The 25,714-nt window shown below is 38.4% G+C and overlaps 1 protein-coding gene across 1 annotated transcript in view; it reads left to right on the top strand.

The window, feature by feature from the left end:
• The first annotated feature begins 6,635 nt into the window (after window positions 1-6,635).
• Window positions 6,636-25,714, top strand: part of TMX3 (thioredoxin related transmembrane protein 3) — a 29,276-nt gene continuing 10,197 nt past the window's right edge. The window contains exons 1-12 of the mRNA XM_082278164.1: window positions 6,636-6,700; window positions 6,924-6,978; window positions 11,680-11,719; window positions 12,697-12,820; window positions 15,905-15,950; window positions 16,919-16,999; window positions 17,881-17,980; window positions 18,232-18,309; window positions 20,544-20,610; window positions 22,603-22,701; window positions 24,717-24,774; window positions 25,495-25,548. Coding sequence (XP_082134290.1) covers window positions 6,652-6,700; window positions 6,924-6,978; window positions 11,680-11,719; window positions 12,697-12,820; window positions 15,905-15,950; window positions 16,919-16,999; window positions 17,881-17,980; window positions 18,232-18,309; window positions 20,544-20,610; window positions 22,603-22,701; window positions 24,717-24,774; window positions 25,495-25,548 — 851 coding nt within the window. The 5' untranslated portion in view covers window positions 6,636-6,651. The remainder of the gene's footprint in view (window positions 6,701-6,923; window positions 6,979-11,679; window positions 11,720-12,696; window positions 12,821-15,904; window positions 15,951-16,918; window positions 17,000-17,880; window positions 17,981-18,231; window positions 18,310-20,543; window positions 20,611-22,602; window positions 22,702-24,716; window positions 24,775-25,494; window positions 25,549-25,714) is intronic.

The raw sequence follows: 25,714 nt of genomic DNA on the forward strand, positions 1-25,714 counted from the left end.
CAGGAGCATGTGCTGACAAATTGATGAGCTGTGCAGGGCACCTTGCATCCACAGAGCTCGTATCTGATGCAGCTGATGCATTCCAGTCTCCGTGCTGTGCTCTGCAGCATGCTGCCAGGGCGTAGTTGTTCATATGAAACATTACAAAACTGTATTTTTCTGAGGCCTGTGCATACTTTGGCTGATCCCTTGCAGGCCTACCATCATGTCTGCATGGTATTTTTGTTCTGGTGCTGCAAGTGGTCATAACTTCCTCTCTTGGGCTGTACAGGTTATGGAGAAGTGCTTGCCTTTTCCCATTCTTCAGTTTCCCTTTGAAGCTATCTATGCATTGTTTCCAAACAGATTTATCACAAGCTGAAGGCCATCTCTTTTCAAAATCTGCGCAGTATATTGTATTCGTATATCAGCATCTGAAACAGATAAATAAAAATTGTATTATTAGCAAGTTCTTGATATGACAGGACGTGGTCCAGAACCTACTGAAATTGCAATTTCTCTCCAGGCATTTAAAGAAAACAGTTTTGCAGGCAAAAAAAAACCCCAAATAAGATGAAATCTAACAACTACTCAGTGTCTGTGACATGCTGTGTCACTGAACTACTTCCTAACTGATTAGCAACTTCCCAAATCAATGTGAAAAAGACAGAGATTGAAACCTTCTCTCCCCTCTCCAAGCTGTAAGCAGGTAAAGAAAACAAACTTCTAGTTTGCAGTCTCCTTACCTGAAGGACGGAGTCACAGGAATTCACTAGAGAAAACCCTGATATTTCTTTCTTCTCCCTTCTTCTTAAAGTAATGTTTTGGCAAAGGTGTAGGGGCATGAGTGATTACAACAGCACAGGTACCAAGCACTGTGAGCGAGGAGAGAGGGTCCACTGCATTAAGTTTCCAATGCTTGTAACAAAATGACTTTTAAAAATCCTCATATGAGCCTGATTTGTCTCCTTGTCTGATATGTGACAGATTGGACTGAGCTTTGAGTTGCAACAAAAGACAAAATTCAGTGTTTCAGGATGTAAGAAGTGGCAATGCTAGAAGAAGGGTATTAGGCTCCTACTTAAATTAAAGGATATGAAGGAGCTGAGAAATAACAGAAGTTCTGATACAGTGAAGGGACAAGCTACAGTTTCTTTGAGAAGGAATTATGTACAGATAATTTTGCCCCACATTACATTCCTCCCTCCCACATACACACACACTTGTACATAATCTGAACACCCACAGCCCTTTTGGTCCCCAGTTAGATGTCACTAGCTAGGGTTAACATCTGTGCATCCTTCTCTCCTGCATTGGGCTTCAATACAGCTCTCATCCTCCCTAAAATACTGTAGGCTGGGAGATCACCGCCAGAGTATTTCTCCTCCTTTACTTTCACAATCTCTCAGCTTGCACAAAAAATCTGGTGGCAAAGAGGAATGAGAGGGAAGAGCAAAATTGTCAGCAATTCACTTTGTTCTTCACCTTATCTTTCTGCCCATGCCTTCCTTCCCATCTTTTGTTTCTCGCCCCCATCTGTTGATAGGCTCTTGAGTGGTTAATGGTGAATGTCCTGTCACACTCAGAGACAAGGCTGATGGTCAGGGTCACTCCTGGGGTTGCCAACAATAAAGCAGTTATATGTGCTATAGCCCATATGTGCCTTATGCTCCTCCCTCCCCTCTGCCTGTGTCACAACAGGATATCATTTCAACAAAACCCTGTCAGTCAGCAGGAACAGGGGAAAAAATGCCAGGCCTTGCCTTGCCTTGCCAGCAGATTGGAGAGGATGAGCTGTGGCTGTTCCATCCCAGGCTCCTGGAGACCTGGAATAGGCCAGCCACAAGGAGCGATGGGATAGGCAGGGCCAGCACAGGTGTGCCCAGGGTAGAGGCTTCATTACTCACCTCTGCCACAGGGCCTGTTTTTGCCCTCACTCGTGAACACTAAAACCTCCTGAACACTGCCTGGAAACGCAAGGGAAACAAGGGAAACAGCACTGGGCCAGGAGGGAGGCTTGGGCCTGGCCAATGCCTTCCCTTCCAGGAACGCTGAGGCCCTGGCTAGAGGATGAGGACGTCGGAAGGGGCAGTGAGGTGACCTGGCCTTGGGGGAACTGTGGCTGTGCAGTGGGGAGGGCTCGGTCAGAGCCTCCAGGGCTCCCATGGGAAAGGCAGGGTGTGAGACCGGTGAGCCACAGGGAGAGCTTCCATCCCTGGCCGCTAGGATCCCATACACGGCAGCCATGCAGAGGGCCAAAGGGACAGAGACATAGAGGGACATGAGGATTGGTGCCATGGTACAGGTCACACAATCATCTCAGTTGGAAGGGATGTGGAAGGATCATTGAGTTCACTCTTTCAGTGAACTGATCAAAAAAACTAGTTTAGTTACTGAAAGATCAAAAATAAGGAAACTTCAAATATGAATTTTAGTAATTTTTGTGAGTTCTCTTAACATTCTTTGCTGTCTTCATCTCTTTATCATCAGTGTGACTTGCTGCTAGTTACCATCAAAAAATGCTAGAATTGAGATTCTTTGGTTCTTTCAGTGCTAGTAAAAAAGCTCAGTCTACTGGTTGTTGTGCATGACAGAGTTAGGACTGAAGACATTATTAATTTATGCAATACTTTCACTAGTCCTCAGTAATGTGTGGGATTGTTAGAGTTGTGTTATTTTAGATTCTCTACAGTCAAGCACCTCAGCTTTTGATCTTTTAATTTTGAGGGACAGCATAGAAAAGGGATGCAAAAATTTTCTGAATGTTTTTTCCAGGGCAAAGGAAGAGATTAACGAGTCCAAGATGACCGAAAAATGAGTGTGCAGACATGCTTGGATCAGTGTCTTAGGACTAACAGGCTTAATTCACTGCAAAAAGTAGACGTCCTGAAGTGCTCCTGACTTGCCCTAGGAAAATGGTGGCTGGGAGCGTACTGACACTAATAAATAACTTACCAGACTTAGACACTGGCTGCTTTCATGGTTCTCAGGAATGAAGGAAGGCATCAGGAGCAGGTTATAAGCCAAAATAACCTTTGGACCACAAAGATGGTTAAAGGGCTGGAGCACTTCTACTGTGAAGACAGACAGAGAGCTGGGATTGTTCAGACTGGAACAGGCTCCAGTGGGACTTTGTAGCACCTTCCAGTAGCTGAAGGGGACCTACAAGAGAGCTGAAGAGAGACTTTTTACAAAGGCGTGTAGTGACAGGACAAGGTGGAGTGGCTCTAAACTGAAAGAGGGCAGGTTTAGATTAGATGGTGGGAAGAAATTCTTTACTGTGGCAGTGAAACACTGGAACAGGTTGTCCAGAGAAATTTGTAGATGACCCATCCCTGGCAGTGTTTAAGGCCAGGTTGGATGGGGCTTGTGAGCAACCCAGTCTAGTGAAAGCTGTCCCTGCCCAGAGCAGGGGAGTTGAAATTCGATGATGTTGAACGTCCCTTCCAACCCAAACCATTCTGTGATTCTGTAATTATTCTGGTGAGTCATACCAGGCTCACAAGCCACAAGTTTAGCACTGTCAGTACAGGGACAGAGGTAGTGTCAAAATATACTTCCCTCATGTCTTATTTTAAGCATCCTTTTCATTGCATTCCCTTGGGTTTTCCTGGGCTCTTCCTCCAGGAAAGTCACCTTAATATGGCGTCATGGACATGTTATCCACTGTATAATAACAAAAATGTGTACAAAGAATTTTAGTTTCCTAAGTATTTTATTTATGGAAATGTATATTGAAATAAACCTTGATATCGCAGTTACAATGCTAATGAAACTTAGGAAATTATTTGAAAGAGATTATTTCTCTTAAACCAAAAGTTCACACATTCCAATAAAACTAAGTCCACATTGTATAATTTAGACAGTTACATATAAATCCCTTTCCGTGCCCTTCATACAGGGCAAGAAGAGTGCACAACCTGCACAAACAGACTGAAAATCCTGCAACAGCAACATTGCTCTGCAAATCCCCCTACAAGGCAAAGCCTGGCTCTTGTCTTTGTTGAACTTCCCCATCTATCAGGTTCAAAAAAAATGGGACAGCATGATCATTAAATCATCCTAAACAATATGGATTGGAAGGAGTCTTGGAACCCTTGTATGTTCAATTTCCAATGTTTCATTGATTGCTAATTTCCTTATAATTCACACTTTTTCCTGCAGTACCTCCCAGGATTTCAATAGTATTTTCTGTACTTTTTGCTTCTTACCCTTAACTGTGTTTTTTTTTCTTTTCATATCTTCTGTTCAGTTCCTATACCAAATCATCCCTTTTCTAGACTAAATTCTTCACTGAATTACTATTAATAATGATACATTAATCCTGTATTTTTTTACAAACAAAATGTCCATAGTAGGAATAATAAAAACACAAAAACCCCTTGACATTTCTCTGGATGTCATCTATCATTATCCAGCTTACTAGGTTTGCATGTTACATGCTTTTCCCATGATACTTTTACCAGGCTGCAGTGCAAGAACTATCTTTTATATGGATTTTACGCAGTAAAGCTTCAGCAAAAACTGTATAAATAAATATAGCATAGAATTGTCTGTGTGAGTGTACATAAACTTAGTTACAAAGAAGTAAATATACAGCAACTCCTTCAGTTTCAAGATAAAATAGATCAAGAATAGTATACAGGATGTTTTTTGCAGGAGACAGCTTTGGCTCACTAAGCGCAAAAGTTAGAACAATCATATTCCATTACCTGCAAAGAGAATAAAATTCTAAGCTGCCAAATAGGACCTAGAAGGTATAAAAAGAGCTTCATTCAAATCTATACACAGCTATATAAAATGTTTATTTCCCTTTAAAAGTTATTTAAAGCCAGTCATAAACTGTCAGAGTAAGAGAACAGGATTATACTAATTTAACAGTTACTTGGCTATGCCCATTTTCTCCCATATGGATTTTCTACTAACGGATTGATGGACTAAATTGTTTCCATTGTCTCAGTCTAGACAGCAGTTAGATTAGGATCAAAAAGATGCCATCTCTCATTTGGTCAGGCATGCAGACGCCACTTAGCTAACTGTGGTGTACAGAAGGTGAAATGCTGTGGAACAGAAATTCTTTGCATCAGTGAATAAATGTCACCATTCATCCAATACAGATGTCAGGAACTTGTTAGTTCTCCCACCATTGGAGGTTGAGGGGTGAGGGGGGAAAAAAATGTGAAATTGTCTTAATATTGCATAATCCTTCAGTAAAATGTGAGAAAGAAAAAATACATCTACCATAGGCCAGGGTCAGATATTTTAGAATTTTAAGGTGAGTTATCGCATATACTCTCAGGCCTGGACACACTTCTCAGCCAGTGAACCTATGATATGGAAGCAAGCTTTTCCAAAGGGCTGGACGGCTCTGGGGATTATTTGATGACTTAAACAGGCTATACCCACAAAGCATTAAGTGAACAGTACATCTTCACCAGACCAGGTATGGCCTAGTGTGGAAGCTAAGGAGTAACCAAGAGAACATGTATCTACATCCATGAAAATACAAGCACATGTGCACACACACACACACACACACACAGAGCAGCCCCAAAATGAGGCAACCTCAATGTTTGCTGCTTGTAGACACTATTAGAAAAGATAATAGACCCTATCATTAGAAGAAAAGGCTTCAACACTTAATTCAGAGGAGCTGCATGAACCCTGGAAAGAATCTATCCTTTTCTGACAAAGATCTCAAACATTTGCATGTACAGCTGCGAAAAGTAATTCTGGTATAGAGAGAAAGGGTAAGAAACTGCACTATGGGAGTCAAAATTGAAAACGAATAGATCACAGAATCACAGTGGTTGAGGTTGGGAGGGACCTCTGGAGATCCTTTGGTCCAAACCCTCTGCTCAGGCAGGACCATTCAGAGATGGTTGTTCAGAACCATGTCGAGGTGGCTTATGAGTATCTCTGAGGTGGGATCACTGGTGAGCAGCGCTCCGTCACCCTTGCAGTGAAGAAGTGTTTCCTCACGTTCCAATAGAACCTCCTGTGTTTCACTTATGCCTGTTTCCTTTTGTCCTGTCACTGGGCACCACCCGCAAGGGTCCAGCTTTCGTCTATTTGCAACCCCTTTCAGGTATTTACACACATTAATAAGGTTCCCCATAGCCTCGTCTTTTCCAGGCTGAACCGTCCCAGACCTGCTTTAACTGAAGTTTTTAAACAAGCAGGATTTACTTGCCCGACTAGGATCTGCAGATCTGCGCTAACAGAAAAAACACCGTAGCTGAAGATAGGAAAGAATATAACAGGTTTGAGCGAATGAGGGGCTCTAAAGAGAATGACACGGACATTAAAGTGAACAAGTTTCGCGCCCATGCTGAAGGAGGGGTGCTGACACAGCAGCAAGGCAGGAGACGAACTCTACCCACGGCAGGCAGCTGGCAACATGACAGGAGGCACACGTGTTCCTGCCGGAGGGAGGACGAGGCTTACTCTTCCCAAGAAGCAGAACATTGATTCAACTGAACGAGAGTCTCCCCGCAGCGGAGATGACAGAGTCTATCCCCTGTGCCGCGCTGTCACACCGGCCCCCTCCCGCCTCCCCTTCGGCGGCGCGAACACCCCCGCGCCCGGCCGGCCCCCCGCGCGCGGCTCCGCGCCTGCGCCGTGCGGAGAGGTCGGCGCTTCCCGTTCCGGCCGTGCCGCGGCTCTGTCAACATGGCAGCGGCGCCGGGCGGGCGGCCGCGCTGCCTCCTCTGGGCGGCAGGTGACGGGCGGGCGGCGCCGGCTCCGCCGGGCCGGGCCGGGCCGGGCTGCAGGGCAGAGTGGGGGAAAGCGGAGGGATTGGGACGCGGGCAGCGCTGGAGCGGGTAGGGCTGTGGGGAAGCGCTGGGGACGTGAGGAGGGAAGGGAGTCTGTCAGCTGGTGTGGGTGAGCACCCCGGGTTGGTTCGGGCATCACTCACGGAACGCTTTTCCTTTGCCTCGCAGTGGTTGCGCATGTGGTGGCGTCAGGTGCGGGTTTTGTGGAAGATCTAGATGAGTCGTAAGTACCGGCGTGTCTTGCCTAATTGCCAAGATATTGTCTTCTTGTGGGGAACGTGACCCCAGACTTTGTGTGTAGTGTGCTTGTCAAGAAAGCTACACTGGAAAAGATTGTGGCTTTTTTATATCAGGAAGGACAGAAAGATTGTGTCCTGAATTATCACAGGGTATTCTCTGTTGGAAGGAACCCACAAGGATCGTTGAAGTCCAACTCCTGTCCCTGCACAGGACACCCCAGGAGTCACACCATGTCCCTGAGAGTGTTGTCCCAACACTTCTTGAGCTCTGTTAGGCTTGGTGCTGTGACCACTTCCTAGAGGAGCCTCTTCCAGCACCCAACCACCCTCTGGGTGAAAAACATTTTCCTGATATCCAACGTAAACATCACCAACACGGCTTCATGCTGTTCCCTTGGGTCATGTCACTGGCCACTAGAGAGGAGAGATCAGTGTCTGCCCCTCTGCTTCCTCTCTTGAGGAAGCTGTAGACTCCCATGAGGTCTGTCCTCAGTCTCACCTATTGAGGAGGTTCAGTTAATGAAGCTGAGGAACAATTTATTTTTCAGCTTTTTTTAAAGCTGTTACTGTGGTGGTGTTGCCAGAAATGTTCTTGAGCTTCCTTGCTTGTCTTTCTTTTTGGTGGGGTAAATATATTGTTGTATTGGTGCCTGCCCCAAATAAAAGCTGCTTGTGTTTATCCAAGTTCTTTCTTCATTAGAGTTTGTGGCATGGCTGCCATGAGGGGTTGGGAGTACGAGTCTAAGTGCATTCAGGCATGGCCAGAAACAGAAGAGAGGGAGAGGCCTGCAGGACTAGTTCATGGTTGCCTGAAGTGCCAGTAATACTCCAGTGTAAAAAAGGGCATTTACAACAGAATTAGTCCTGAGACTGTGCAGAAATTGAAATGGGTAGTCCTGCCATGAACTTGGTTGTGTAGTGTCACTGTTGGAGTACTGCTTCGCTGTAGCAGTTTGATAGCTACGTAGTTGCTATAGTTTCCCAAGAAAATGACCCCAAATGGTTGGTTTTTGTTTGTTTTTTTTTGTCAGAGATACCAAGTGCTACAAAGCAGCACGATTATTGGAATTGAAAGAGAAGATATGGAGCATATTAGCTGGTAGGGAAGGAGAAGGTAGCATTAGATGACTGCTTTAGGATAAATTTCAGCCAGTTAAAGGTGATGTTTTCATGAGGGTTCAATACACAATAAATTACATCAAAGAGCTAAACTGTCAGGAAACCACTCACATTTTTACAATATTGCTTGTTAATCATAAGATCAGATGAGGTGTAGTGGATTTATGGGTGAGGGGATGGGAACATAAGGAAGGAGTTCTCAGGAGAGACACAGCAGCGCCTCTGGTGTTGTGAAAAAACAACTGAAGCATGGGAACTGTTTGGACTTGATTTTCAAAGCTTGTTTTTAAAACATGCTCATATTTTCAAGGACTGAAGATGCATTCACTTAGCCTATCTGCTCCTGCATCACGTTCTCATATAATGTTTCCACACGTGTGTGTAAATGTATTTGCTGCTTTGGAGTGAAGAGTCATGCTTCTGTTGTGACATAACTTTTTAAAATAACTGATAAAAGAAAATCTCATTTTAGAATATTTGAATTTTTCAATTACAAAACTGTCCAGATGCTTGTATTTCCAGTTAAGAGTAAGAACTGATTAATTGTTCAGGGCAGGTTTTGTGGGGTTTTTTTTTGTTTGTTTTTGTTTTTGTTTTTTTTTTGCTAATTGGCAAATGGTGAGAAAAGACAGGAAAACAATTTAAATTTAATTGAAATTAAAATTTAATTTAAACAACTTAAATTTTAGTTTAATTTTGCTCCAAACTGGGGAGCAGTGACTGCTGAAGTTTCAAGCTTTCCATTTTATAGATGCCTAAACATTATGGGTGTTCTGCTGTTGCTGTAAGCTTTGTGTTCTATTTGAATTTTAGTAGTTGTAAACCGTGCGGACTAGTGCAAGGCTCAGGTCCGTTTCCAAAGCTTACAGGATATGGGAAAACAAGCAGAGCTAACAGAGGTGCCCAGCTGGGCTGTGGGAGGGATGCACAAAATGAGCTGTGGTTCCTCTTGGCCTGTGCTGCTCTGATAGCAGATCTGCTGCCTCAGGTCAGCACTCAACTTGTGATGGGTGTGGACTTGTTCTAGTGTGATAATGAAGCAGATAAGTAACCTGACTGAAAAAGGAAGTATTTTTCTATTTGTGGGCATGCACTGGTGGCTCAAACCATGATCAGAAGCATTGGTGCAAGGGGAGGGAGAAGGGAAACAGCAAGGAATAGATGCAGCAGCTGGGTTGTTTTAAGGCCCTTGGAATTGTGGCCTTGGTGTTCAGTTTTGCTTTATGCTGGTTTCTTTTAACTGTTAGTGATTAAGTGGGGTGCTTGGTTTAAGTGGAGGCTGAGAGAACATTTGATCGTATAGTTGGGAAGATGCATGGGTTTGAGACAAATAATTTTGATTCAAGGATGTGCAACACTTACGTCATCTTTCCACGAGTGTGATTGTGTCTCTGACAGCTGACAGAGGATTGCATAGGACAATTAAAAAGAGACACTGAAATTTAGTGCTTGGAAAACATATTTATAGGGCCTAAAAACAGCACCTTCAGAAAATGCTTGACTGCTCATTTGTAGAGAGATTTCTCTTTTTCTTCAGCAGTGTGTTGAACTTTCTTAATATATATTGTCTAGTAATTTAATCACTGGCGTTAGCAAAACTAGAGTGAGTTTTGATAGTTGGGGTTTTGTTTCAGTTCAGATTTTACTTCCTGTGGAAGTTCATTAAATAGGTGCTTGTAAATGAGAAGTACGGTGAAATTTATATTATAAAAACTACGGTATTTTTTTATACAATCTTAGGTCAAAGTTATTAAACTCTGTTGGAAAGTTCAGCCTCCAGGTGTTTTATTCTTTCCCTTTTTTCTTTCTGTCTGTTGGCAAGGTTGCAGTCTATCTTTCTCAGTACTTTAATGCTCTTTGCAATTTGCTGTAACAATTTTGCTGTGGCAGAGGAAGGAGAACATTTAATTGTAGATTCTTCTTATACAAAAGAAAAGTGATATTCTAAATTGAAGCACAGCCCAGGAGCTTATGATTCAGTAACTGCTTTCTACCTCTTGCATCATAACCAATTATTTGGCATTGTAATTGGAAGTTAGCTATAGCTCTGTTAGAATTCTCAAGAGATGCTGGACTCTCACTGGTTCTTTCATTAGCTCTACAGTGCTTAGGGTGGTAAAGTAAGTTTTTAGTGAGGTTGTCAACTAAGAAATTTTGTGACTTAAAAATGATGCTTTCCTTTAGCAGTTCCATATTAGTCTCTGCAAATACCTTTCCTGCTGCTGTACAGGCATTGCAGCTTTGGTATGCTATCAATAAAATAGGCTGGAATTTACCAGTAAAATGCTGCAATTCTAAGTTTCAAATACTCAACACTGTAATTAGATTGTATTCATGATTTCTGAATTTTTTCTTTCAAACAGTAAGCCAGTGTCAGCAATAGTATTTCTTCAAGACCATTATGGACTATTACAGATTCAACTTTAAGTGAAATATAATAAATTCTGCCTACTGCTTATGAGCCATTTATGCAGTCATAATGATGAGTTGGGCTATAAACTTCTATTAATTGGATCTTAGAGTGTAGATCTACATTTACTGCATAATTATATGTAAATATTCATCTCCTTTTGCAATAAGAATGGTGGAATAATAGTGTTTTATCATGTATGTTACTGTGTGTGACTTTAGTGCCAGCCCTAGTCACTTTTATGAAGCCTGTCTTTTACAAAAATAAACTTTAGGTTAAAATTCTAGCTAATTTCATTCTCTACATAGGACTAGTTAACTAATGCAGTAATTCATATGATCTTGTAGTGACAACAGTGAAAAGTGTAAGCAGCATTTTGGGAGGTACCAAAGAACTTTGATTTATCAAGCTTAGTTTTGTGTTAGAGGTTTTAGAATTTAGTGACAGATTTACAGTTAACAAAACCAGTCAGTTAATTTAAATGCCATTTGTCTAGCATTAAGAAAATTCAGTAGTACCTGTGTATGTCTGGCTTTTATCAATAACTTGATCATTTTTATTCCATGAAGTTGGTTTCTTGGTTGTGTGCAACTTCAATTAAACTATAAACTGGCACACCTATAGTAGAATGTTATAGGAGATTGAACTAAGATTGCTTCACATGTTAATATTAAAGATAGTTTATTTAGTTTGCATTTAGTAAAACTAAGATTAACAGTTTAAACCAATGCTCTAAGAGTCTCTATTAGTTGGTATATAAAAATACAACAACAAATTTATTTAATATAACTAAGACAACTGCAAAATACTTCTTCCCCTTCGGTTCCACATGCTAATCAAATATCTTCTGTGTGTTTTGGTGTGTATTCTTATTTCTTGTTGTTTTTCTGTTTTGTTGGGGTTTTTTTTGTCTCAGGAAGTAGTTATAGAAACATAATTGACACAGCTGTGTGTGTAGTATGTACGGGGGCAATCTTAATACTAAAAAATAACCATCTCCTCCATTTCCCCACCCTCAAAGAAAGAAAGAAAACAGAAATCTTGTATCTGTAGTTTTATATTAACCTTCTTGTAGACTTTGCCTGTTTCACACATGCACTTCACTGTTTTATTTTCAGATATATAATTTGTTGATTTCATTTTTTCTCCTTTCTAGGTTTAAAGAAAACCGTAAAGATGATATTTGGCTTGTAGATGTGAGTATATAAGAAAAAAGGGAAGATCTGCTGGTGGAAATCAAAAGACAGAATGCACAGTGCTAAACCCTGTAGTCAGGCTGTGCTTCATTGTTTGGAAAGTTGTTTGTACAGGATAGAGAAAAACTTCATGGCAGTAATTCTGACTGCCGTGATAGATAAGCAATCCGTCTGTTCAGGGTAAACGAGGAATAGGCTGAATAGACTGCTGAATAGGCTTCAATCTATATTTTGCAGACCTTAAAAGAGGAAAGCAGATTACCAAACACACTTAGGAGGTGATAAAGTCTGTTGAGAATTTTTATTATTCCTTTCACTAATTATAACAGGTGATTTGTGTTCTAGACTTCTATTAGCACTGAAAGATCAAATATATGAGAGCCCTCTTTTACTTTTCTAAATTGTTTAGAAAGATTCAGTGCCTGTTATTTCAGGGACAAAGAGTTACTAAAAAGATTGAGCTTGTTTGTGGATGAGGTAACATTCCTTTCCTCACCCAAATATTTACTGTAATTCTAAAATTGTATTACCCAGATTTGTGATTTTTGAGTGGGAGCAAGTGTATGTGCTAATTTGGCGTTATCAGCAGTGTATAGCAAAACAAAATTCAGCTTTTTCAAATTGTAACCTTGTTATACAAAAACATTGATATTTTTGGCCTGTTGGCAAATTCATATTCCTGGATAGATTGCTTATATGATCCTTTAACTTTCAAAAAAACCCCACACAGTCTATTCCTAAGTAAGAAATTATATAATAGCAATTTAATGTATTATTTTCATACTTGTGCTTTCATATTAAAAGTAGGACTAAATCATAAATGCTGCTTGTCATGCCAACCTTGTAACTAACTTGAAATTTATGTAAGACATAAGGGGTACCGTGACTAGAAAATAAGTCTTGCTAATGATTTGAGGGTTAATTGTAGAATCAATTTCTACTAATTTTTTTTTTAATGAAATGTATTTGCTTCTCAGTTTTATGCACCTTGGTGTGGCCACTGCAAGAAACTAGAGCCTGTGTGGAATGAAGTGGGCATAGAAATGAGAAACATGGGTTCTCCAGTAAAAGTTGGGAAGATGGATGCAACTTCCTTTTCTAGTAAGTATGGTTTATTTTGGGGTAATTTCATCACAACCTCTGTTTTGAAACTTTTTTCTTTCTTGAAATTGTTCTTCTGTGTCATGGCACAAATATGTAGTCATTGTAGAAAAATTTCCTTACTATTTTTCTTTCTAAAGGTGACAACATGATGTAGTATGTGTTTTTTATCACATTTGTTTCTGCTTGAGTAGGGAAGGTAAAAGCTTTTCAAAGATGTGCTTTTGATATGCCTCTTAGAGTACTGTTATGTAAGTATTTTTATGCGGTGTGTCTCTTGAGAGCATCCAGTTTTAGGTTCCTTGTATTACTGCTGCAGGAGTGCCTGTGTTCTTGGCTCTTACTCGTTTCAGGTAATTGGTCCTGAAGCTGTTACGCAAAGCCTGCTGAAATCACTGAATTCATTACATCAGTAATCACTGTTCAGCCAATTTCTTTCCATGTTTCTCTGTAAATGTCTTCTCAAAGAACCAAATTCAGCTCTTTCAGTGCTTTTTGGTTTTTGCTGGTGCCTTTCATATTTCGACCTTTTCAGAGAAAACCCTAAAGCTTTGGTGTTTAGAGAAGTAGTTTGGGTAGATGTGAGAGGATTGTTGAATGCTTAACTACTTTCCTTGTGTTTGTGTGCTTGTTTATTGTCAATTCATTTAAATCTGTGTTGAACTAGGAGGGTATTTAAAAGGGAAGGTATAGGGAGGAGTGGGCCCAAGTGAGATCTATATGGAATAAAATTTTGTAAATACATGTAGTGTTTTTAGTTAATATCCATTAAATCTGATTATTCAAGTTTGTTGTATTTGCCTAAAATGTTATACAGAATATTATTTTCAGTGGTATTCTAGTTTTTCCTGTGCTTAGATATAGGAGAGTTTGGTCTTTTGAGATTAAAGTGGTTTTGTCTCAAAGACCAATTTATTATATGTATCTTTATCTATAAAACCAAATTAGTATGACTTCATGTTTCATCTTAAAGATACTTATCTTCTATAGAAAAATAAGTTTGGAGAATTAGAAGTCTCAAGGTCATGCAACCAGGTAACTTCAAAACTGGGAATAGGTTTCATGGTTCTCTAACTTTCCAGTCATGTATATAAAATTCTAAATCATATAAATTGTATCAGCTTTTACCCTGAAATATTTGCATCTGTCATCCTGTTACTAAAATCTTGTATTTTATACCTAGAACAGAATTGGTGCTAAGGTTTTGTTATATAATTGATTTTTACTTTTATAAAAATTACTAAAAGCTGCAAGGGTTCCTTTGTGTCTTGGAAAAGTTTTTCTTCTCAGATTTGCAACCAGCTTTATAGTGTCTGATAAATCTTTTGAAATAGTTTTATGCTTTCATTTTGAAAGTGGAAATTTCACATCTGGATATGAAAAGCTCAAGTCAACTGTGCTTAATATCTTTGCAATCTAATGATCTCTGAAATCTAAAGTAATTCAGTCTTGAAAATATCAGAAGGAAATGCATCTGTAAAATATACTTGCCACTAGGAAGGAACATGAGTGGTTTGCTCCTCGTAGTTTGTAATATACTACAGTATAATACTATTTGTAATATACTAAAATATAATAGGAATATGAAGTAGTGTGAAAGATCTGAACTTGGGGGAAGCTTGTTGTCAGAGAGCTGAGATCACAGGTGAACGTACAAATCATCCAGAAGATGTTGCCTGTGGTAGCTCTGTGGAATGAGGATACAGCACTTACATCAACAGAGCAGTCACCTGCTGTGGTATTAGTTGAATTTTCAGGGGGTTTAGCCTCAGGAGTCCACTGTGTGTGAGCAAAGTAGAAATACATCACACCTGGGGCTGGAACAATTGCTGCTATTTTCTTCATATCAAGAAGTGGAGGTGGTGATGTAAATACGTCACTTCCATGAAGTTGAGGGGATTAACCATCTGTTTGACAGCTCTTGTGATTGAATGTTCTAATACACATTTTAATGCATCATAGTTCCATGTAGTAGAGCTGTGAGAGAAAAGGATCAGAATCAAATTAATCCTCGCATGTGTTTCTTAGAGCAGTCGTCTTTGATTAGATGCCTGTAGGTGAGCTGCTAGTTTTATTTGTAGTGCTGTGCAATAAGGTACTGACCCAGGAGAACAACCTTAGGGTCACAATTTCTGAACTCTTACTGAGAGCTTTGCGCTCAAGACCTGCAACATCTGCTTGCTGTGGCATGTGGCTGGTAGCTTCGGAATGGTTTTGTAAAAAGTGTTGACTCTAGGTGCTTTTTGAGAGCAGGGATTGTTATTCAACAGGGAATTGCACAAATATTGCCAGAATTTTAGACTTAATCCTTTTTTGAGACTATGTAGTTTAACTTATGGAAAACACTGAATTTGCTGGAAATTGTAGTTTCAGGTGGCAGTTACTATGTTCACAAATGGAAGGGTGGTTGCAAGTTGTACTCCTCCCATTGATGGGAGCAAGATAGAAGGTTTTAAACAAATCTGAGGTGGGGGAAAAAGTTCTGCAGTTGTCCTACTTTTCACCACTTTAGTAAGCAGCAGGCAAGTACCTACTTAGAAAGTGCCTCCTTCTGGTAAGGTTCATGACAGTAGACATTTACTTGTGTGGAATGTGATTTAAAAACTTTTTTGTAACAACTGCAGTATGATACTGCGCTTCTTGTTAGCCGTTACTGTAGCACGAGTAGATAATTGTCTTCTATGTTTCTTTCAAGCATAGTATTTACAGCTCTACATCCTCGATGCTTAATTCTTGCATCTTATATTTTCAGTCAATTGTATGTGCATATTCAATGCATGCTACATTTTAGTGAAAGCAGACCAAGCATGTCTGTCCAGAGGATTCTCATGACATTTGAGTTGTAGCACATGAATTGGGTGCCTATCCTGGGACCCTGCAGCACCTCTGAAAGAAGTCCAAAATTTAGTGATGTAGCTTAATAACAGCAAGCTTTTCCTTGAAAGCAAGTAGAATAATTCATATTGAGCCAAGTGGTATTTTTTTCATTTGTTTATGTGGCTTGAATAGTAAACCATGTTTAAAGATTAAGGTAGGAGAGAAAAAGAGTCTTAGTTCACTTTGGCATTAATGCATTTCTTTCAGGTATTGCATCCGAATTTGGAGTGCGAGGCTATCCAACAATTAAGCTGTAAGTTAATTCTTCCTATGGAATTTCTATCAATGATTTCATGACAAAAAATGAAAAGTAGCCCTGTCCATTTAAAAATCTCAAACCTATGTAATGTATAGTCCAGTACAATGTCAAGTTAAATAAAGACTCAATAATTTTGAGTGCTTTTTACTGTGGACATACTGGGGTTTTTAGCAGGTTATTGTTTAAGCAAACAGTATTCATAATAGATGATAATAAATCTCATCAAGTTAGTTTTCTCAAAAAAAGCAGCAGAGATGTTCAGCTTGAAATATTTTAAGGATGAAAAATTTTATTGGCAAATAGAGGCATTGAAAATTTGGTTTACTTTCTTTCCTCTGAATTTCTTAAACCTATGTGGATTCAAAGAAAGCTATTAGAATTAGTGAAACTTACTTGAATATTTTGATAATGCCTGCTACATCCTCTTGTCAGCAGAGTACCATAAGCTGACCAGCACTTCACTGAAGCTTCATACATAAATTTGGAAGGTTTTGCAGATTATTTGATACATTTCAATTATAAAAAAGCATTAAAGAAGTTTATATGCTTTCCTTTTACCAGGAGTAATCCCTGAGTAGTTTAAATGTTGAGTGTTTCAGGTTTGGTTTGAGTGTGGGGTGTTTTACTGTTTTGGGGGGCTTTTTAATATGTCATAAACAAGTGTTCTAAATGATCTGTGTGTGTTTATAAAGTAATTGACTGCTGTGCACTAGAAAAAAATAATTTCAAAAAAAATGTATTTCAACAAGTCCGTAAATCAGATACTGTGTAAATAAGCTTCTATTCCATAATTGCATTGTATTGCATTATTGAGTTTTATATTTTGCTGACCATTTCTTTTGCTTATCACTTGCTAAAAGGTGACTGTAGTAAACATGTGAAGGTTGAGAAATTTTACATGTGCAAGTGTAGTTTAGATGATTGCTATTCTGTTCCTTTTTTTGTCTTTACTATTTATCTAGCTTGAAAGGTGACTTGGCATACAACTACAGAGGACCTAGAACCAAAGATGATATAATTGAATTTGCTAATAGAGTGGCAGGGTAAGTATACTCTTTTATGAGACTTGTTCTGGTGACTTAAAACTTAGGTAGGATTTTGAGGTGGGCCAAGAGTTATTTAAGAAGAACAAGATACTGAAGTTAAAAACTAGATGTACTATGTGTGTTGCTGCATTGGAGACTGGTGCTGAGTTAAGATTATTTATTTCTAAGACCACATTTCCTAACTGCTGTGCTTACATTCAGAATTTTCTCTCTCAGATGATTGCAACCTTACTGTGGCCTTCCACTATATAAAGATGTCTTGTAAGAAAGACAGAGAGAGACTTTTTATCAAGGTCTATGCTGACAGGATAAGGGGCAATGGTTTTAAACAGAAAGAGCATGGATTTAGAATAAATATTAGGAATAAATTCTTTACTGTGAGGGTGGTAAGACACTGGAACAGGTTGTTCAGAGAAATTATGGATGCTCCATTTCTGGAAGTGTTCAAGGCCAGTTTGGGTGGGGCTTTGAGGAGCCTGGTCTGGTGAAAGATATCCCTGCTCACGGTGGCAGCGTTAGACCAGATGATCTTTAAGGTCCCTTCCAGTCTAGCCCAGTCTGTGATTCTGTGTCCAGTAGAAGGCATGCATCTTTAAATCATAGCAGCATTTTGTAGTAAGATTTGAATTTCAAATTTAAGTGTGCTATTTGAGGAACATTACATGTTATTGGGGGGGAGAGGAGAACGTTCTTTTTTCTTTTACCTTTTCATGTAAAATAGAATAGTAACTTGAAAAATTAAAATAATTTGCATTTTGAAATATAATTTTCTGAAAAACACAAAAAACTTTATGACATTTTCTTGTGAATTTTTATTTGTTTGGGTTTTACAGGTTGCACAAACTGAGATTTTTGTTGGTCTTTTTTTTCCTTTCCAGACCTCTTATCAGGCCACTTCCTAGCCAGCAAATGTTTGAGCATGTGCAAAAGAGACATCGTGTACTTTTTGTGTATGTTGGTGGTGAATCTCCTTTAAAGGTTTGAAGCTTGATTAAATAAAGTTACTTCTTTTGGCTATTTAGGGAGTAGTTGTAAAAATCTTTTCAAAGACTGAAGTGCATGCGTGTAACAAATTCTTAGGGTTTTTTATGTTTATCAAAGTGCTTTTACAATTTTATTCCATAACCATATTTTCTAACTGCTCTTTGAAGATAAGGTATGTCACAAAGCTTTTGTTTGACACCTACTAAAATTCGGAAATTAAAAAAACATTGTTTGTATTTTTTCAGGAAAAATACATTGAGGTTGCTTCAGAACTAATAGTTTATACATACTTTTTTTCTGCCTCAGAAGATGTGCTGCCTGAGGTAAGCTGTTACCATTCCTACTGTTTCCCCAGAAATGGCATTTTTCTCCTCATCTATGTGATTTTGCTGTTTTGATGGCACAGAGATGTCTTCTTAAAGTATGTTTGGCTTTGATAGGTTTCTAAGTGATTACATGGAAACATGTCATTTTTGAGTCTATATGGGGAAAGAATACAACCCAAAATTCAGTCTGTCATTGCTTTGTTTTGGCCAAATTACTTCTTCAGTCATATTAATAAAATTAATCAGAAGATGGGCAGAACTCAGCATGAGCCACACAACCTGCTCAATAAGGTAGATACTTGGATTTTTAGCCAATGCAGAAGAACTCTTGTTGCTCCCAGCAGTCCTTTCACCAAATACTTTTAGAGCTAATTAGGGGGTCTGTAGCATGGATTACTACCCTAGTAATCAGAAGTAAGTGAAGAGGTAAGTTATTTTCATCTTGTACAATACAGCTGGTGAAAACATTAGTCTGTCTGGGGATCAGCCAACCCAGTCCACTGGCTGCAGAATTCTCATGTGGCTCTTTGGAGGATTCTGTAACAAGGAAATTATTTACAGTTGGTCACAAGGGTAGGAAAAAATTGATACTACTGTAGTTAGTCTAACCATTGCTGCTTACTTGTAGCAAAATTAAGAGTCTTTCATTTATAGTTATCTCCAAGTGGGACCTAAGTCTGCCCCATGCCTACTAACATGTGACTTTAAAACTAGTTGGTGATTAATGGGGTGAGAACTACCATAATTTGGTCTATTGTTTTGGTTTTGTTTTTTTTTTTTTAGGCAGCTGCATTTTACACCACCATAAGTAGAACTGGCCTCATTGTAAATAGTGTATTGTTAGTTCTCCAGAAGCCTTGTATCAAAAGCCACCTTAATTTAAATATTGCTATTTGCACTTCAGCTCCAGCTGAGCAAGAAAAGTACTGTTCAGTTGTGCAGTGGAAAGAGTGTAAAAAATCCTGGAAGTCTTTGAGGTTCTGTGATGACACTGATGTAAGCAGTGAGCTTTTTTTTCCCACAGAAGGTAATTTCCCACCAGCGTCGTTTAAGCTGAAGTAGTGATAGTATGCAGTATTCTATGGAGAGAAGAAAAAATGTTAAGAAATTTCTGGTTACTAGTTGTAATGAGGTTTTGCATTGCAGTGTTCATGGTTAGGCTTTGTTTCATTGCCTTAGGTGTTGTTCCGAGCTTTAGGGATCTGTTGCAGACTTTAAGCTGTACACGGATTGATTTGTCCTTCAAAGATGTTAAATTATGTTTCGGGCAAGTAAGAGAACAAAGCATCATCTGGGACTACCCTCTTGCTTATTCATATCAGCTATTATACTATAAATTTCTGCTTTTACATTAATTTCCAAGAAAGTTAATGCAGAATGATGACAGAAGGCATGTCATTTGGAAATGATGCTGTTCTTACCTTTCCAAAACATATCAGTAAATCAGACAATTCAGATGATGTGATCAAAACTAAGGTTAAGATGCAGTTCTTTCTTAATCACAAATGCTGTTAAAATTTTAACTTGGAATGCTAGCAAGCAGTAAGAAGTAGATGCAGGATTTTTTCTATGGCAGTTCACTAAAAATATGAGCTGACTAAAATTACTTTGAGTTCCAAGGAGAAAGTTTCTACAGCTCTTTTTTTAGTATGTTGCTGACCATCTCAAATATCATGTTTAGCATTGTAATACAGGCTTTTGTTGTTTGTCTAAATTAGGTCTGTTTTCAGCCTGGTGGGCTGAAGCTGTTTCTTTATATTCCCATCAGTCTGAAGCACAGAAATAACCCAGTTTTAGTGGGACATGTTACCAGTGGTACTATTTTACGCTGCAAAATTGACTGTCCATCTAGGAGAAGTAGCAGTATGACAGGTATGCTGACAACAGCACAAATTGGGAACTGAGAGCATGATTGATAAAACCCTCAGGTTAAAATTTCCTACCTAAAGTTCATATCCAATCCATAAACTATTCTTCATGCTACTGCAGATAGCGGTAAAAATCCTGTGTCTTTTACATTTTGCAAGATTTACCTCTCAAAAATGTATTTATGTTGTGTTACTTTTAATATACAGAAGCTGGTAAATTTATCTTAGTAAATGTAGGCAGAAAGTATTTAGGTGTCCTTAAGAGATTTTCCCCATGAACTACATTTACATGTTTTCAGATTTTTTTGTTTGTTTAAAAATATTTTAATCTTCCATGGATTAATTGAAACCTGACTCTTTCAGTATGTGACATTGCCTGAATTGCCTGCTGTTATGGTCTTCAAAGATGGAACTTACTTTGTTTATGATGGTAAGTAAAAGTGGATGTTATCTTAAGAGCAAGATATTTAAAGCATATATGGAAAAACTGGAGGAGTTGAGGTTTTTTGAAGGGTATGTTGGGGAGCTGGGAAATTCCCCAGTTTTACAATAAATAACAGCTTCTTCATGAGGGAAAAGAGAAAACAATTACTAGTTCTTGCACAACAAAATGCAAGGAATTTGGTTCAGCAGTACAGAAGTAGAAATGATGATGTTCACTTTGTGTTTTCAGTAAGATGTAGCTTCCAATATTACTGTTTTGCTACCATGAATGTACTTAGAAAAGTTCCTTCTTCCCTCACTGTACAAATTCATCATATACCTAGACTGCTTCATCTGGCTTGTTCAGGGTGTAGGCTGTAGAATGGCCGCCTGAAGCTAGTAGTGTTTTTTATCACTGCTGTTTCTGCAGAGTATATATGCAGTACATAATGCCAGTACACCTGCCATTTCTGTAAAAGGTGTATCTCTGCATGTGTGCATATCCAGATATAAGTATTACATTGTACTCAGACTGTACCATAAGGCTCCTGCATGTTGGAAGCACCTACGGACACACACAGTTACATTGCACAGCCTGGGCTTTATAAGCACACCACTTACTTGCAAAAACAACTGCTCTTGATTTAGATCGTTTTAAATGCAAGTTTTCACTTTTAAGTTGAAAACATATCACTCAGAAAATTATTCTGAAGGTTTAATTTCTGAGGATAAGTAGTACCACAGCAAAATACTCCAGGATGGCCACCAAGGATATTCTTTGTGACCTCGTAGAACGGATGTACTTGTCTTCCTCTTCAGTTTGTTGCCTCCAGATAAAACTTCACTCTACAGCCTCCTTGATTTGCATTTAATTTTTTGGATCTCTTTTAGCAATTCTGGAGAAAGGTTGTCAGAGAAGCACTTACTTTGCTGTGTGGCCTGCTTGCTTTTCAAGCACCTTTTAAAACAAATGCAAAAGCCATATTCAGGCTTTTAATTTACTTTGTAAAAGTTCTACTTTTTCGTAATGTACCAAAACCATTATTGTAAGTCAAACAAATAAAGGAAAACGCCGTTTAAGAGTCTGCATAAGGTTTTATGTGCAACTGTTATGACTGGGCAGAAATTTGAAGAGCTCACTCTGAGGAAAACCTTCTAGCAAAATGCACTTCAGTGGTCTCACCTTGTCTGGCGTTTTGGTTTGGGTTTTTTTCTTCTCCATAGTAGGGAAAATGGATGCAGATCTAAGGGATGCATTACGCTTGGAATTGCTTGCTACTATCTTGTGGCAGATAATTGTTAGCCTGAAATTATTGATACTTCAGTCTATACAATAGGATTTAAGATAAATTATTTATTTTGCATTTATTTCCATAAAATGCAACATATATCTCTATACATTTTTCTTTTTTACTTGTGATTTAGATCTAACTGATGGTATGTATTAGAATTTAATTCTTAATAGGTTAAAACATCTAGCATCTGAAACTAGCCTTCAGTATAACTGTCAGTCATGCATGGTTACTTGTTCTTTTACATTCACAATCCTGTTTAATCCATCTGTGTTTTCTTGATCTTTCTTTTTCACTTAAGGACTCTCACAAATATTGCTTTCTGTATTAATATATCTCTACTTTGTTTGAAACATGACGACTTAAGCGCACACACACCTTTTAAAACAGTCTTTGAAACTGTTCCTTTCTGCACTGGGTCACAGTTAGCTTCTAGTATAGTCTATATAGCATAATTTGGGAAAAGAAAGATTATTAAATCAACTTTTCACGCTTTTCTATCATACACTTTTTGTTCAATAGTTGAAAATAGCTTTAGAAGTTTTAAAACTTGAGAGAAATGCCCAGAAATGTGTGATAATTTTTCTAAAGAATAAAAGGAAAAAAGGAGGGAAAGTAGTGGTTGCCTCAGTAGTACTGAAATAGTAAATCTGATGGCTCACCTCTAAAAAAAATTTAATCTTTCTTTCCTCCCCCCCCCACCCCAGAATATGAAGATGGTGATTTGTCATCCTGGATAAATAGAGAAAGATTTCAAGGTTACCTTCATGTAGATGGCTTTACACTGTATGAACTTGGAGATACAGGTGAGATGATGCTACTACTAAACTCTTTGACATCGTGTACTAAAGAGTATTGATTTAAAAAGAGTACTAAGACCATGTTTTTAAACTTTAGAAATTAATCACTATCAGGTTAGAGCTGAGAGTGGCAGTCTTTTGCTGATGTTGGACAGTCCTGTGACTAGAGGTTTCATCCACAGCCTACACTAGTCCTTTTCTCACAACATAAAAGTTTGTGTGTCTAATCCTGTAGTAGTCACAAAGAATAGTAGGACTTCTAATTTAAGAGCACCTTAGGTTTTGCATAAGTTGCATATTAGCTCTTGGAATACATGCAGGGAATTTTAAAACTAGATTTAGAAATATTAAATATAGATTTTTCAGATATCCTACATCTAGTGGATTTAGATATCTTTGAAATAGATGTGACAAGGAAGGGAGGAGGAGCATGTACTGAAGTGGACTTTTCCCAGAAAACTTAAGCTTTTCTTTAGCAAAAGTTCTGCAGGCCAAATGAAAATTTTGCAGCCAGATGAGCTCTGGAAAAGACAAATGACTTGTACTGCTCTTAAGGTATACACACTTTGAGGTATCAGAAAAAATACTGTAAGTGTTGATTTTTCCAGGCCAGGGCATCTTATCATCTATATTCCATTTCAAAATACTTACATTCAGTCAATATTGTGTTTTTTCAGGTTTTAAAGAATATGAAACATCTATGTTCTTACATGTTTGTAAAGCTAATATTGTTACACCTACATTTTAAAAGGTTATTTACAGAAATGCTATTGCAAGTTGTTCAAATGTTGCATATTTCTTCCTGTTACATTTTTGACTTAACAATTCCTCAAATTACAAAAAAAATTATTTTGACTTTATTAATACATTGGAGAAGCCATCATTTACTTTAGAGAACTTTATGTATTAATACGTAGTACCTGGAATTTATTTACATCATCTTTTGCAGTCTAAAAGGTAATTAGTTGTCTCCTGGTGTATTTATTAAATAGTGTCTTAGGTTGGAAAGAAATGGGGAAAAAGTGGAATTGAGGTATGGAAGAAGTGGGATGGGGAGAAACTACTGCTATTTCACAAGGAAGCCTGGGAACAAGTCATAGTTCTTGCCCTTAAAACTCTTCAGTTATTACTCGAAGAAGAGTGACTTCCTATTTTTGAAGGGAAAGATTGCTGTAGCATGGTGATAGGTAGGAACTGAGCAATTGGTTGGCTTGGTGGGGAGGGTTTTGAGTAAATTGTGGCACCTGGAGAGAAGTGACAAATCGGCCATCTGGAGCCTCGGGTTAATCTGTCTGACGACTGCACTGTTAACAGATCTGCTTTCCTTACTTCAAGTGCTTGATCTGGAGAAACTTTGGCCAGCTTTTTAAACATAATGTTATCTGATTGACCATAGGACTCCTTGGGTTTGGTTTTTCTTTGTTTTTTTTTTCTTTTAATCAGAAAAACTTCACAAAGTAAATCCTGAAAAGATCAGTATATTCTGGTGTTGACCTTTAAGCTCCTCTGACAGAGGGCTATGAACTAAATTGTTTCTGATGTCATGAATTCTGGGCTCTACCAGTAAATTTTCCAATTTTTTTTTCCATAATGCTCACAACTGTGTGAAAAATAGTCGTTACTAAATCGGTACAATAATGATTTAATCACTTAGAATCAGTAATTTGCTGCTATATAATAAAGGTCCCCATAGCCTTATATATAGGTATATGCAAATATGCAGCTTAAGTAGGAAATTAATTTTTATCTGTATTTTCTCCCTTTTAACTTCTTTCTATAGATAGGCTTTTCATAGGATGCTAGTGGTGTGGCATTAAGCCCCATCTTAATTTATTTTCAGTAGCTTTGAGAAAACCACAGCATGGTCAGCTCGAAGAGGCTCTTTGGCTCTAAGGCTGGTTTATACATAAGAACTAATTCCTCTTGCTGGAGAGTACCTGATCTTCTAAGTTGACATATTTCCCATCGGACAATGTGTGTTTCTTTTTAAATGGTTTCAAGAATTTTATTCCTTATTTTAGGAAAACTTGTGGCTATTGCAGTCATTGATGATAAAAACTCTTCAGTGGAACATACCAGGTACAGAATTGAGTATTGGTGGCACTATGGGAGAAATGTGCTGGTATGACATAGGGAAGTTTGGAAGTTTCTTAAATATTAAGAAATATAGGTTAAATCAGTGGGTTTAACTTGCAAAGGTTCTTTAATTTCTGACTTAATGTACTAACTTTACTTAATTTATGGCTTGGTTGAAGCACACATGACTTCACTGAGATCGTGCGAGTTCCTGTATCACTCTTCTGCCACTTGCTAATGAGATTACATGAGCAAATGGTGATCTCATAGCTTTTAAAACCTATTGTGTCACCTTTTAAACATAGACAAAAGTGCTGGAGTTCAGATGACTTCGAGATGAACTCAGTGAGTTTAAACAAATGACTGTACTTCAGTTCACTCACTTTGAAAATTAGGTTAGCAGTGCTTATGTATTAGTTGTCTGTGGAACTTTAAAGAAGGGATATTTTCGCTGGGGTTGGAGTTTGCTGATGAGACTGAGAGGAACAAGACCTTCCCTTGTCCCTTTCTGGTTGCATACACAGACTAAAAAAAATACTGTTCAAGTACTGTGGATGCTATTTTCAACCTTTAGGAACTAAGCAAGATGAGCAAGGTGGTTTTTGTTAGTCCTTTTTGCTGATGAGGTACAAATTGCTGCTTACTGGGGAAATCTCAAGGTTTATTGTTTGTATTTAGAAAGAGTTTATCCTGGATTATCATTGCCAATTTTTTTCCTTCTAGACTAAAGTCTATTATTCAGGAAGTCGCCAGAGATTATCGGGATCACTTTCACAGGTAGGCATACATGGTACTCTGATGTCTTAATTCAACTTCTGCATTAATCTTTCTAAGATACCAGTCACTTTTTTTCTCTATGTGAAAAATGTTACAGTGCCTGCTTTTATATTTGTATACTGATACTTAATAGGACCATTTCATGAGCTGTGTTTCATCATGCTGT

The sequence above is a fragment of the Coloeus monedula genome (genome assembly GCF_965178545.1).
Source record: "Coloeus monedula genome assembly, chromosome: 1".
In the NCBI taxonomy this organism is placed as follows: domain Eukaryota; kingdom Metazoa; phylum Chordata; class Aves; order Passeriformes; family Corvidae; genus Coloeus; species Coloeus monedula.